This window comes from Gigantopelta aegis, chromosome 12 (assembly GCF_016097555.1).
Source record: "Gigantopelta aegis isolate Gae_Host chromosome 12, Gae_host_genome, whole genome shotgun sequence".
Taxonomy (NCBI): domain Eukaryota; kingdom Metazoa; phylum Mollusca; class Gastropoda; order Neomphalida; family Peltospiridae; genus Gigantopelta; species Gigantopelta aegis.
The window spans coordinates 22,462,295-22,477,294 of record NC_054710.1 but is presented as its reverse complement, the minus strand read 5'-3'; the positions used below and the strand labels follow the sequence as shown (position 1 = coordinate 22,477,294).

The 15,000-nt window shown below is 37.9% G+C and overlaps 1 protein-coding gene across 1 annotated transcript in view; it reads right to left on the bottom strand.

The window, feature by feature from the left end:
• Positions 1 to 6,656, bottom strand: part of LOC121385894 (multiple epidermal growth factor-like domains protein 10) — a 32,056-nt gene extending 25,400 nt beyond the window's left edge. Inside the window, exon 1 of the mRNA XM_041516684.1 lies at positions 6,602 to 6,656. Coding sequence (XP_041372618.1) covers positions 6,602 to 6,656 — 55 coding nt within the window. The remainder of the gene's footprint in view (positions 1 to 6,601) is intronic.
• Positions 6,657 to 15,000: the final 8,344 nt, after the last annotated feature.

Sequence of the window (15,000 nt, the reverse complement as noted above, 5' to 3'; positions counted from 1 at the left end):
AAAGGTTATATGTTCCCTGAATTGCTGTGGCTAGTATAAAAAATTAACAATTTTTGCCAAAAGAAATTCTGAAATGCACTGAGACCAGCAATCAAAACAAGACTAATTGATACAATACACGTCTCAATTCTGTGTTCTTTTTTATTATTTTACAACACATTTAACACATTATAATTTTCACAGTTATGTGGCGTCGGACGTATCGTTAAGAACCACATAATGAATGAATGAATAAATGAATGTTTAACGACACCCCAGCACAAGAACCACATAAATAAACAGAAAAGAACCCGTTTCCGCCATTCCGTCTAATACTCTGTTCGTTTAGCAGAAAACTGGTATTTTGTATTTATCCTATAACTTAATCATGATATCCATGTCATAAACCCATGCGATAATTTAATGTATTAACCCGGATAATAATAGTATGCAAATTTTCAACGTCTCTAGGTAATGTGTTGCTGTGGATGTGTCATTTGCTTACAAGCTAATACCTGAGCGTAACGTTTTCAAAGATTTAGTTGACATGCGTGACGTTAAACAAATTTGTGCTAATCGTTTTTTCACATGATACCACTGCGTCGTGGTTAAATATGATAAATGCTTTAACACACTATATACAGTATTTTTCGCAGAAATATGGAGATGCTTTCTTTATTTGTTTTTAATCCGATAAGCTTGTTAGTTTGGGTGATCAACGTTTAAGACGTCATTCATCAAATTGTCAAATGTCAATTCAAGTTGAATTTGGCGAGTCTATTTCATTACTAATTCGCCAGAAATCTAAACAGATATCCGTTTGTCGTTTGCTATTTTGCGACTTATTTTCCCATTAAAATCGCAAATTGCTTAAATGTGCGGCAAGGTCGTGTTCTCCTCTCTCGCGGTCTCTCACAAAGTCGGAAGATCTCCTCTCCGAAGACCCCTTCTCCTCTCTCTCTCTCCTCTCCGGCGAGTCTCTCTCTCTCTCCGATCCCTTCTCTCTCACCTCACTCATCTCTCTCCTCCCTCTCTCCCGTTCAGGGGCGGGGCCTCTCTCTCTCTCTCGCTCTCTCTCCTCTCTCGGGGCTCTCTCTCTCTCAAACTCGTCTCTCTCCTCTCTCTCTCTCTCTCTCTCTCTCTCCTGAACTGCTTGTCTACCGAAATCAATGTACTTCTTATAAGAAGACCAAGACTAAAGTACTAATCAAAATTATATCCAGGTAATTGTCCAGTCTTATATATTATTGATTAAAATCCCTGGAATAAAAACCATAAAAATGTGTCAGTATTAGCATGACCTGTTACGGTATTCGAACAACCGGTACAAAAAAGTATTATAAATGACCTGTTATAGATAGAAATATGAGAAGTATTTACAATTTTACTGCAAAACATATGCAATTTGAAACAGACTATAACACCCAGGTTGATATTGATAGCAGAAATAATACACCTGTCCTTTCCAATACAATGAAGTTCAATATACTACTTTGTCAGATTAAGATTTGAACAAATTATTTATTAGCACATTGATTGTATGGATACAACAGAAGTTATTTTGTTCTTAGCAAATTTATATAATTATTTTAGTTATTTGATTTAATATGCTGGACTGGTATGTATTCTTACACTTAGTACTTGTGATTTCACCTGTCAGGTGTAATCAATATCAACCTGGGTGTTATAGTCCGTTTCAAATTACATATGTTTTGCAGTAAAATTGTAAATACATCTCATATTTCTATCTATAACAGGTCATTTATTGTCATTTTTTTGTACCGGTTATTTGAATACCATAACAGGTCAAAATAATACTGACACATTTTTATGGTTTTTATTCCAGAGATTTTCATAAATAATATATAATACTGGAAAATCACCTGGGTATAATTTTGATTAGTACTTTTTTTTTTTTTTTTTTATTGTCGAAATAACCATGTTAGACAACAAATTGTCTTAGTTTACATTAATTTTGTCCTGGGGTGTCGTTAAACAAATATTTATTTCCTTCCCTTTTCTCAAACTCCAGTCAATTCGCGGCATAACCGGTTTAACGATCCGACAGAGAAATACATATACTATTATCCTGTTCAATTATTTAGACCCAAAGTTTTTTGCAAATGTTACGTTTATTTCCTATTCGATATTTGTTTTCTTTGCATTTACATGAAAACAAACCCAAACCCCGACAGGTTTTATATACAAATCATCATATAAAATGCACGAAGTTGACTTAATTCCACTTTTTAAAAATCTCTGTGTCTTTTGAATGCACGTTATTTCTCCTATAAATAACTAAGGTCATTTGCATATCAAAAGCATCATTCTATAGTGCGTTTCAAACTAATGTTCGGTTCTATCGTTCTATCCGCACAAATCGTAGTATGACCTATATTTAAGAAAATATCTGTAAACATGAAGCAGGCGCGGATTCAGGTGGGGAGTTCAAGTGACAAAACCTCAGTTTGAGAAAAAAAATATGTATCAAATATTATAATTATATTGTGGAATACACAAGCGCGCGCGCTGACGGGAGAGAGAGAGAGAGAGAGAGAGAGAGAGAGAGAGAGAGAGAGAGAGAGAGAGAGAGAGAGAGAGAGAGAGAGAGAGAGAGAGAGAGAGAGAGAGTTCAATGAGATATGTTAATCTGCAAGCACGCATATATGAAATATGAAATCGATGAGTTTTCGGTCGCGTTTTTTAACAGTGATTTCTGTGCTCGGATTCGTAGAGCTTAGATTTTTTCACAGTTCTTTTTACTGTTGAAACCGAAACTTTAAGTGCAGGGCAACTCGATCGACAATTCGATAAGAAGCATACCTAGGTCTACCGCGCTGATATTCATCTTCAAACTAATCGAAAACGTTCTTAATACACGATTTTACATCAACTGAAGTGTTTTTCGATTTACCCATATTTTGTCTCATATAACAATAACAAGAATGTCGACTAATACATTTTAAATGAATTTATATACCCTACCTAACTTGTATTTTACGTGGTTTACACATTGCTACAATGGCACGTGCAGTCATAGATCGAAATAATGATGTTATTGACCAAGCAATGCTATCGTATTTTGGACATTCAGGGCTGTGTGTATGCGGGATGAAAAAGTGGTTGAACCCATACCAGTCCGAACAATAGCCCTTTGGTTTTTCGCATTACAAATGTAACACCCCACCCCCAAACCCCAGCCCCTAGCACCACCATAAATACTATATAATAAAATAAAAATACATAATACATTAGCTAAATTGATTAAATATAATGCACCTACAAGAAAGGTTACATGTTCTGTTTATTTACATCTATGTTTAACGGAAAGATTAGACAATGCTGTTACACACTGCAAAACAATAATAACCTTGATTTAGTGAAACAAACTATAATGGCCTTCAGATCCCAATCTTTTGATATGCAAATGACCTTAGTTATTTATAGGAGAAATAATGTGCATTCCGAACACACACAGATTTTTAAAAAGTGGAGTTAAGTCAACTTCGTGCATTTTATATGATGGTTTGTATATAAACCTGTCGGGGTTTGAGTTTGTTTTAATGTAAATGCAAAGAAAACAAATATCGAATAGGAAATAAACGTAACATTTGCAAAAAACTTTGGGTCTAAATAATTGAACAGGATAATAGTAACTAGTAAAGTCAGGTCACTGGACTCGCATGACTTCAAACGTGTGTGTGGACAATCAAACTTCAGCTACCTCAATCAAACTTACATTTGTGTGTGTGTGTGTGTGTGTGTGTGTGTGTGTGTGTGTGTGTGTGTGTGTGTGTGTGTGTGTGTTATTAATATTACAATACAACGAAAGACAGCCCAAAGTTACAAAAAAAGAAACAAAAAATCCACAATAAATCAGACTTTCCTACATCCATGTGTGTGCGTATACCTCTACCCGCAGGTCAGGTCATGTCATAGGGCTTTACGTGCACATTCAGAGCAAGCTGTTGTAGCGCACGCCTGTCCTGGGCACAAGAGCCGGCCTTGGCCGGCTCCTCCGTCCAGGACAGAAAAGGTGGGGGTGGGTGGGAAGGACGAGGGACCGCCTGCACTGGCAGGTGCAAGGGAGCACCAGCAGCCCGACCGTGGTCGGTAACAGGCGGATGGTTGGTGATGGTGCTATGGAATTTTGAAGGAGCAAAGTATAATGCCAAAGAGAAAAAGGTGCGCAATTTTGATTCAAGGAAATTTGGCGCAACTTTGAACAGTTGTTCAAAAGAGAGATCAAGAGCTAACATAGGTTTTGAATTTAGTGAGTTGAGAGTAGCTCGTTAACCTGTGCCCGCGTGTGTGTATGTGTATATATTTGCCTGTGGTATACAGGAGCCCACGTGTGTGCATAGGTTAGCTCGAATGACGTCTAGACAAAACAAAGCTAGAGGAGATTCAAGTTAGCATGTGTATGTTTGTCTATATATGTATTTCTCTTATCACATCAAGCAGTTATTATCCTCATTACGAGTAAACTAATACATAATACTTTATAAGACAAACGTTCCTACCTGACACTGAGTATGTCTTAAAACAAATCCACGATATCATGATAAACAGACACGACCAACACTTCAACATTTTGAAACATCTCTCCAACCAGGAAGTAAAAAAATGTCGTCCTCGGGGTACACGGTTATTTTGCGTTTTGGTTCGTGTTGTGTTCGGGTTTTTGTTATGCGAGTGTGTAACTCGCCACACAGGGGAAAAGAGATCCGGTAGTCGTCACGGTCTGATTATGTATATAGTTATATCGCCTGTTCGTAGAGGGTGTACACAACAAAGATCAAATCACGCAGGCGACAATAGTAGCATATGAGGCTAAAACTGCTACAAAGAAAGAAAGAAGAAAGAAATGTTTTATTTAACGACGCACTCAACATATTTTATTGACGGCTATATGGCGTCAGACACACAGGTATTTGAGAAAGATAACCCGTTGTCGCCACTTCACGGGCTACTATTTTCGATTAGCAGCAAGGGATACTTACGTTTCAGGGAACATATAAACCAGTTAAAGTTTGTTTAAAGTTTGTTTTGCTTAACGGCACCACTAAAACACATTGATTTATTAACCATCGATTATTGGATGTCAAACGTTTGGTAATTTTAACACTGTCAAAGAGAAACCCGCAACATTTTTCCTTTAGTAGCAAGAGATATTTTATATGCACCATCCCACAGGCAGGATAGCATATACCACGGCCTTTGATATGCCATTCGTGGTGCACTGCCTAGAACGAGAAATAACCCAATGTGCCCACCGACGAGGATCGATCCGAAACCGACCGCGCATCAAGCGAGCATTTTACCACTGTGCTTTATCCCGACCCCCAATTTTATATAATGAAACTCAGCCGGTAACAGACATTAGCATTATACACTTCATTTCCTCCATCTCACATTGTCCAAAGCCTGACACCCATACCAAATACACAACTTACATGACTTTAAATTATTCAAAATCTTTTTACGACATATTTGTTTTTAAACATATTTTTTTCGATATAAAGTTACAAGCACGCCTAACCATATTTCAGTATCAGTTAATGCAAAATACAAACACATTTACAGTTTTGAAAAAATGTATCGGGTAACACTTTTTAAAACGTCTTTATTTTAAAAAATACCAGAGATGGCACATGAAGTTGTATGTAACTAATTCAAATGACACTAAAGATAAAAGTGTAAGTAAATCAATCAATCAATCAGACAATTAATCAACCAATCAATCAACCAACCAACCAACCAACCAATCAATCCATCACCAAAACTAAAATAGAATCAATTGAAATGAAATAATAAAAATAAAAAAAATTCAATAAATAAATAAAACTTAAAAAAACGCCATTGTTTCGAAATTACAGAGATTGCAAATGAAGTTTTATGTGACTGTGATTTAGGTGATAGTAAAGACAAAAGAGTAAGTAAACACAAAAATAAATAAACAAATAAGTAAATAAATAACTAAAATAGAATAAATAATAAAATAGAATGGAATAAACAAAAATAAAATAAAATTAATTGAAATAATAAAGAAAGAAAGAAAAAAAAAAGAAAAGAAAGGAAAAGAAAAGAAATAAAATAAAATAAAATAAAATAAAAAGAGAGAGAGAGAGAGAGAGAGAGAGAGAGAGAGAGAGAGAGAGAGAGAGAGAGAGAGAGAGAGAGAGAGAGAGTGCGAGAGAGAGAGGGAGGGAGAGAGAGAGAGAGAGAGTGTGTGTGTGTGTGTGTGTGTGTGTGTGTGGCGGAAGAGGAGGGGTCCTTAGGTCCTGAAAAGGGATAATTTCAACTTCTGATATACCGTAGGGAAAGTTAAAATTTATGTTGTGTAATAACACCAATAGCGCAAATTGATTAGCAATCAGCTGCGATTGGATGTCAAACGTTTTGTAATTTGGTGACGTATAATCTTAGAGAGGACACCCGCTACATTTTTACATTAGTAGTAAGGGCTGTTTTTTATGCACCATTACACAGACAGAATAGCACAGAACACAGCCTTTCATATGCCAGTCTGGCTAAAACTAAAAATAACGCAATATGCCCACTGACGAGGATCGATACTAGACTGACCGCGTCTCAGCCATGCGTTTTACCACTGGCCTACGTATCGCCCCCACCTTGTTACCAGAACAGAGCAGAACTTTGTAAGCTGTGCTCATGACGGGTGCCACTGGAGGTGCAGGATATGCTCAACTTTCCCGAACACCTGATATCATCACTTTTTTACAGTGATTCATGAGTGCTACCTATCACAGCTGTATATATTCCGTTGAGCTATATCCTGTTCAACTTTGGGTTTTATTAGTTAGTCTTGGCAGTGGCAGTCCTCTGTCGGACGATCACCTGATAGTGGATCATGGAAGCACTCACGACTCTGCCTTGTGCAAAGATACGATTTTGTTCAGGCAATACGGTTTTGTCGTTCAGTTTTATTTCGTCAGGTCCTTATACAAAGACATACGAAGAACGTGTAACATGATATGTTGTAGTAACAAGATGAGGTATACCGGATGTATAATAGTCTATTACGTATGCAGTAAAATAATACAAAGCCACATTGTGTGTTTACTACCAAATGTAAGTGGTCAGATTTTACTTTATTTTCAAATCATGTTTGAACTGTTAACAAAACATATGGCCTAAAAGGTAAAATAGTAAATATACAGATTACCTTTTTTAACCAAACGTGATTGTTTTAAAAAAGAAAGAAAGAAAATTAAAGTTTGTTTTATTTAACAACACCACTGGAGCACATTGATTAATTAATCAACGGCTATTGGATGTCAAACATATGGTTATTCTGACTCGTAGTCATCAGAGAAAACCCGCTACATGTTTCCTAACGCAGCAAAGGGATCTTGTACATACACTTTTCCACAGGCAGGAAAGCACATACCACGGCCTTTGTCCAGTTGTGGTGCACGGGTTGGAATGAGAAGAAAACAACAGTCAGTTGAATGGATCCATCACCGAGGTGGTTCGATCCTGCAATGGAAGCACCTCAAGCGAGCACCCAACCGACTGAGCTAAATCCCGCCCCCAAAGTAAGAAAGAAAACGTATAGGCTAAAAGAATCACAGAAGAATGTGTGGGTTTTTTTCATTTATCCTGCAATTACAATATATATGTCACCCATCCCACGCACCGACCAAAACACACACACACACACACACACACACACACGCGCGCGCGCGCGCACAAACACACACACACACACACACACATGATATGATATGATATGATATGGTATGATATATGATATGATATGATATGGTATATGATATACTATAATATATGATATGATGTAATATAATATATAATAGCATAAGTAATTTTGAACAATATAACATCCCTTTGCTTATCATAACTAGTCATATATATATATTTGTATTTACAGTTGAATAATTTGCAGACAATTTTTAATTTGAAAATAAGAAATACATTGCTGTTATTTAAGAACTATTTTGTTTTGGTGTATTGATATTGTAGGCGACAAGACATTCAACACGTGTAGACACTACTCTGGAAAACGGTACAGTTATGAAATAAAACGATTCATTCCATTAATGTTTCGTTCAGTGAGGATTGCGGGATAAATACAATATCTAGTTACTATCTCTAAATATCGGCTTTATCCTGCTCAGGTCGAATAACAAAGCCAATCGGCATGGCCAATAGGCAAAGCCTCGCGACTGCCATCGTTCTAACCTTCTCAGGACGGTAGTTATTCTCTTTATCTAAGCCCAATAGTAAACTCGTCTGGGCAATGGAGGGGTGGGGGAGACGCATCGCATCTTCATTCAACACGGTTGAACAAATACACATGGAACCGAGTACACCTTTCGAAAACCTAGTTACGTATTTGACATGTAGAACTTATTTTATTTTTATTATTATTTTTTTTTTTTTATTATTATTATTATTTTTTTTTTTTTTTTTGGGGGGGGGCTGTTTGTTTGTTTGTTTGTTTGTGTTTTTTTTGTTGGAGTGGGTGTGGGTTGTTTGCTGTTGTTTTTAATTTAATTTACTTTGTTGTTGTTGTTTTGTTTTATTGTTGTTTGTTTGTTTTGTTGTTGTTGTTTTGTTTTTGTTTGTTGTTGTTGTTGTTTGTTTCGTTTTTTTGTTGTTGTTTTTTTTTTTTTTTTTTTGGGGGGGGGGTCCCGTTGTTGCTGTTGTTTGTTGCTTTTCTGTTTGTTTGTTTATTTGTTTGTTTGCTTTTTGATGTCGTTTTTATGGGGGGATGCTTTTTAGTGTCCTTCTCTCTGACTACAGATGGAATCCATCCCACGTTTACGCGTATCGCTGGTGTATACAGTTTTTTAATAGTGTATCGTATTTACTGTTAAACAATTAGTAGCACGGGTGTGCGGTTCTCGGTTAACATTAGCACACTCATTCGTCTGTATCCACTATGGCTGCTCAGTTTCTGACGCAGTGCGGGCACGGCCACCAAACATAAACTCGAAGGATTAATTGTTACCCTAACTTAGATTATAGGGAGCCATTTAAGATTTTACCGTACGGAGCATCAGTGCAATCTAATCAGTTGTGTAGTACACAGGCTCGCATAATACAATTTTTAGTCGTAATATATGATATTGACGATACCGAGACACACTGGTAATAAAAGAGAGAGAGAGAGAGAGAGAGAGAGAGAGAGAGAGAGAGAGAGAGAGAGAGAGAGAGAGAGAGAGAGAGAGAGAGAGAGAGAGAGAGAGAGAGAGAGAGAGAGAGAGAGAGAGAGAAATGACGACAGAGTTAAACCGACAGGGATGCTTTTATTCGATCGAAGTTGCTTGGATATTCTACACTACTCTTTCTATTTTATGCCCAGCCATACATTCATATTTTAAGACACGTGTTTACACAAAATATTTGCGACTGAATTCTGGTGTACACCACAACCTGACAGTAAGTTCAAAAATAAACTAGGAAGGCGGGCACGGTCGAATAAACATCTATTAACACGGTCACTAGATATCTCAACTAGGATGTTCTTAAACGTGGGTCTTTTTCTTTTGTTCTGTTGGGGTGATTGCGTGTGTGTGTGTGTGTGGCGGAGGGGGGGGGGGGGGGGGGTATAAACAAGCCGGCAGTAATGGTTCTCATTTGGTGAGGTAATCTGATTGTAATATGATATCTTACATGCCTCGCATAACCCAATGATATTTCACTGGGGCAATCAAAACACGGCGTGCATGTCACTAGGCGCCGATTCAGAGGGGTTGCTGGGGGCGTCCATTCCCTTAAAAAATAAAAAATAAAAATGTCCATTCGTTTCATTACAAATGCCCTTTTTCAGGCCGGGTATATAAAAATCATAAAACAATTTATGTAGGTAAATACCAGTAGTGCCGAATGAAAGAGTTTTTCACTGCTGAAGGTTATAAAGATAAAGATAAAGTACAACCAGCACACCAAAAATAATTTTCACTAGATGTAAAGGATATTTTTTGTATACACCATCAGACAGGTGTTTTTATTTAACTCTTAAATTGTTATAATGATGTTTATCATCCCTTTATTTTTTGCATTTACCATAGTTTGACACCCAATAGCCGATGTATTTTGCGTGCTGGGGTGTCGTTAAACATTTATTCTATTTTATTCCATCCGACAGACATGACATCCGTGGTGCAATGGCTGGAACGAGAAATAGCCCAATGGACCGATCAACTGGAATCGATCCTAGATCGACCGCGTATCAGTGAGTCTCTTACTACTGGGCTGTAAGTCCTACCCCTTCTTGGTAAATATGTATTAATCTAGTTGAGATCTGTCTAGCTAAAGAGGTATATATATATATATATATATATATATATATATATATATATATATATATATATATCTATCTATATATACTCTTCAAAAGAAGAAACGCAAAACCACATTGTCGTAACATTTGGAGAATTGATTTAATTATTGAATGGTGAGTCCGATAATTACCAAATATTGCAGGATTGTTCACAATTCACTCTAGTCCATTGTGAGTAAGTGATAGGACACACCACCAAGGTCAAGGTCATCTGGAGTCAATACCGGGTGTGGCCTCCGCGTGTGTTGACAACTGCCTGGCACCGCCTGCCCATTGAAGCAACCAGAGTACGGATGACGTCCCGGGGGATGGTGGCCCACTCGGCCTGCAAGGCTGCTGCCAGCTCGGGCAGGGTCTGGGGCTGTGGTTGTCGCTGTCGGAGGCGTCGGTCCAACTCGTCCCATAGATGCTCAATTGGGTTCAAATCCGGTGATATCGATGGCCAAGGAAGGACATTAATGTTGTTGTTCTGTAGGAAAGCCGTTGTGAGACGTGCTGTGTGAGGCCTGGCGTTGTCATGTTGGAACACTGCGTTGGCGTTGGCCATAACTGGAACGATGTGTGGCCGGAGTATCTGGTCAATGTACCCCTGTGCATTCAGGTTGCCCTGCACGTGGACCAGGTCAGTTCTGCCAGTGTGTGAGATGGCTGCCCACACCATGACACTACCCCCGCCGAATCTGTCCACTTCCTGCACGCAGTTTGCCGCATAATGTTCACCACGACGCCTATACACGCGACATCTTCCATCATGACGTCGGAGCAGAAATCGGGACTCGTCACTGAACCACACCTGTCTCCATCGCAGTTGAGGCCATTGTCGATGAATCTGGCACCACTGCAGTCGGAGTCGACGGTGTTGTGGTGTTAAGATGACACCTCGAACTGGACGTCTGGCACGAATTCCTACCTCACGTAGGCGGTTCCGTACGGTCTGGTCGGATATCCTGCGCAAACCTGGTATTGCTGCGGCTGTGGAGGTGGCAGTAGTCAATCGTTCCCGAAGGTGGCGTACCCGGATGTAGCGGTCCTGCCCGGGGGTAGTGACCCGTGGTCGACCGGATCTAGGGAGGTCACGTGTTGATCCATGTTGCTGGTAACGGTCCCACAGTCTGGAGATGGTGCTTTGGGACACATGGAATGCCCTGGCAACGGCCGTTCTGGATTCGCCTGCGTCTAGTCGGCCGATGGCATTGTTTCTCTGCGGTTCACTGAGACGTGGCATGTCCTGGATTGTCAACTGTCGGCCAGATACAGAGGCCAGGCAAGCGAACACCCTGCACTTTTATACTGTCGGTGTTCATGTTGCACGTGCAGACAACGCACGTGCAGTGGTGACATGGTTTGCACGTGGCTGCGTTTTTGCGAATATTCACATTTTGGAACTTTATTGTACAGTAGCTGCGTTTTATCGAATGTAACCGTGGGAATGTGTTTGGGACATGCAATGACCGTATATTCACAAAGCATGAACCGGTAGGAAACATAAAATCGGAGTTATAACCCATTTGTACCCTTTTGCGTTTCTTTTTTTGAAGAGTATATATATATATATATATATATATATATATATATATATATAAAATCTATACTCAAAACAATTTCATTTTTATCATTGTTTTTATTTGAAATAAATTGTATTTATTAATCAAAACTATTTCCAATTCGTGTTGATTAGAATAAATGGTATTTAGTGTCTACTTCATCAATAAAACATATAAGATATGATATTTTGAAAGAAGTCCTTTTCTACCGCATTTAAACTAGCGATGGAAATCTAGTCTGAAAAATATGTAATTGAAATAATCGAATTGACTCAAAACATACGTAGGAGCGGGACGTAGCCCAGTGGTAAAGCGCTCGCTCGATGCGCGGTCGGTCTGGGATCAATCTCCGTCGGTGGGCCCATTGGGCTATTTCTCGTTCCAGCCAGTGCACCACGACTGGTATATCAACGGCCGTGGTATGTTTTATCCTGTCTATGGGATGGTGCATATAAAAGATCCCTTGCTGCTAATCGAAAAGAGTAGCCCATGAAGTGGCGACAATGGATTTCATCTCGCAATATCTGTGTGGTCCTTAACCATATGTCTGACGATATATAACCATAAATAAAATGTGTTGAGTGCGTCGTTAGATCAAATATGTCTTTCTTTCTTTCAGAACATACGTTTTGACCACAGACATCTTAGTAAAGAACGCCCAGGTATGTTTATGAACACACCGAAACACATTCCATAGTTTGCACGTGCACCGCACATTTGTCCCGTACACGTGCGTGGGGTGTCATTCTCGATTTTGACAATTTCCAGGAAGGTCGATTAATCACTGTGGAACATTGTTTCTGTCAATCTTTTTCATTCTGCTGATCATACAGTAGTTATTGTTTTGTTTTTAGTCATTTTTATTGTTTGAAGTTGCGATTTACTGATAAAAAAACCCGTCAACTTTCAAATGTCACTTCTGACCCCAGTCGTCCTTCACGATCTTTGGTGGTCATAAAACCTACTGTAATACTGAACTACCGGTTGTAATGTTTGCCCAATTAATTCACTATTATCATATAACCATTCCCCACAGCTAAAATACCTTACAACATATTACATACTCTCTTTTATGCCACTGTAGTGTGGTAATATCATTTAAAATTGTTCAGAATTATATACATAATCGATATGGTAATGCTACTGTAACAGTCAGCTCCAGGGTTTATAGAAAACAAGAACTGAGTACAGGGATCATCTTTTATTCGGTGACAACACGATAACGATAACGACACCCTGTAATAAATACAGCAGAATATACTGTCTACTAAATATATTATAAAGTGCAAATATATACACATCATATACAGTTACAAATAATAAAATCAAAAATCGCAAATATTACTCAAAATACATATATTATTCAAAATCATAATATTTATTTAAAATATATTTACTATTTATTTTAATTAATGTTACTGGCTTTACAATATTTCAAGCGAAATAATATTTAACTTTATAAATTATTTCATGCAATTGTATTAATCATTACATATATTTAAAATATACAAGATAAATATAAGGATAACTACTAAATTGATATACTACTAATCTCTTTTAGCATACCCTGTGGATTTAACAAAGGCTTGTTTCTACTCAGTCCAAAGTGATTTATATAATTATGCTTGTATGTTGAATTGATGTTGAAGCACACTGTTCCTGGTACGCATCTCGGTGCTGGATAATCTGCAGGTTACTCGTTTCTTATCATGTAGCTATACACCAAATAGCATCCGTGTGGGTCAAAGTTCGAAGTGCATCCAACGTTTCATCCCACAGTTGAGGCTACCAGTCCTGCCATTGGTGATAAATGAGATAGTGTTTGTTGCGATAAAATATTGTTTCATCTGGCTAGCAAATTCCTGTAATTTAATTTGAGCTTGTTCCAACCACTGACCAACAACTGGCCAAATGGCCGTGGTATGTGCTTTCCTGTCTGTGGGAAAGTGCTAATAAATATTCCTTGCTATATTACGAAAAATGTAGCGGGTTTCCTCTGATGACTGTGTCAGAATTACAAAATGTTTGACATCCAATACCCGATGATTTATTAATCAAGATTCTCCAGTGGTGTCATTAAACAAAACAAACTTTTTAATTTGAGTCTCAGTATGCCAACTACCATTGTGCTTGAAACATGTGCGGGTCCTACTAAAAGTAGCATGACAGTTTTTGTCCGGAACTAGGTCGACATAGACGCTACCTGTTATGTCTGAAATGACCAGCTTAACCCCCATTAATTTCTAATTTACTTTAATAGTGATGGGTGATAGTATTTATATACATGGTGCATAAGATGATTGATACACTGCATGTAGCAGTTTTAGCCACATGTTACAATTATCGTCTATGGGATTTGATTTGGGACAATATGCCCATCAGTGGTTAGTGATTTTGTGGTAAAGTCACTACGAGTAGAAGACGATGTAAACCCATATATACATTTATTTTATTTTATTTTTGTTTGTACTTATACAGATTAGTGTACACCTACTGACTTATAATAATTATATTGATCAGGGTATGCAAATATCCTCAAATGCCTGCGACTACGACCTAAGTGAACGATGAAGTCAGTTCAGTCAAAGATGTGAATGTCTCTTCGATAATATCTTTCTAACTGAATTACAGCACGGGAACAGAGTTCATATTTTTCATAAATCGTGTGCACATCAGCCAAGCGTGTTATCACTGGACTTTGCTCCGTCCTCTTAATTGCCATTAAACTATGCAGATAAAATGGTACAAAAAGTAGATTTGATCATACACAACTCAATTACAACACGGAAACATGTTCATAATTTCTCGATAATCGATCCTGTTTCGTACGCGCATCAGGCAATCGTTTTACCACCGGGAAACGTCCCCGCTCTCCCTCCCCGCACCGGCAAGTACCAACACACTTTAGATTAGAATCGCATTTTAATAGAAGGGTGTACAAAATATAGATTTGGCAAATACAATTTATCGAATTTTGTTAAGAAACCTTTTTATTTCCATTAATTTGTTTAAATAATTATGTAAGTTTGGTGGTCTACAAATTGTTATTTTATTCTAGTTACTAGATAATCGTGTTTGAATCAAAAACGATTCACTTTTCTGATCACCTTTCATCAAACGTTTTTTTTTCTTTTTCTTTTTTCT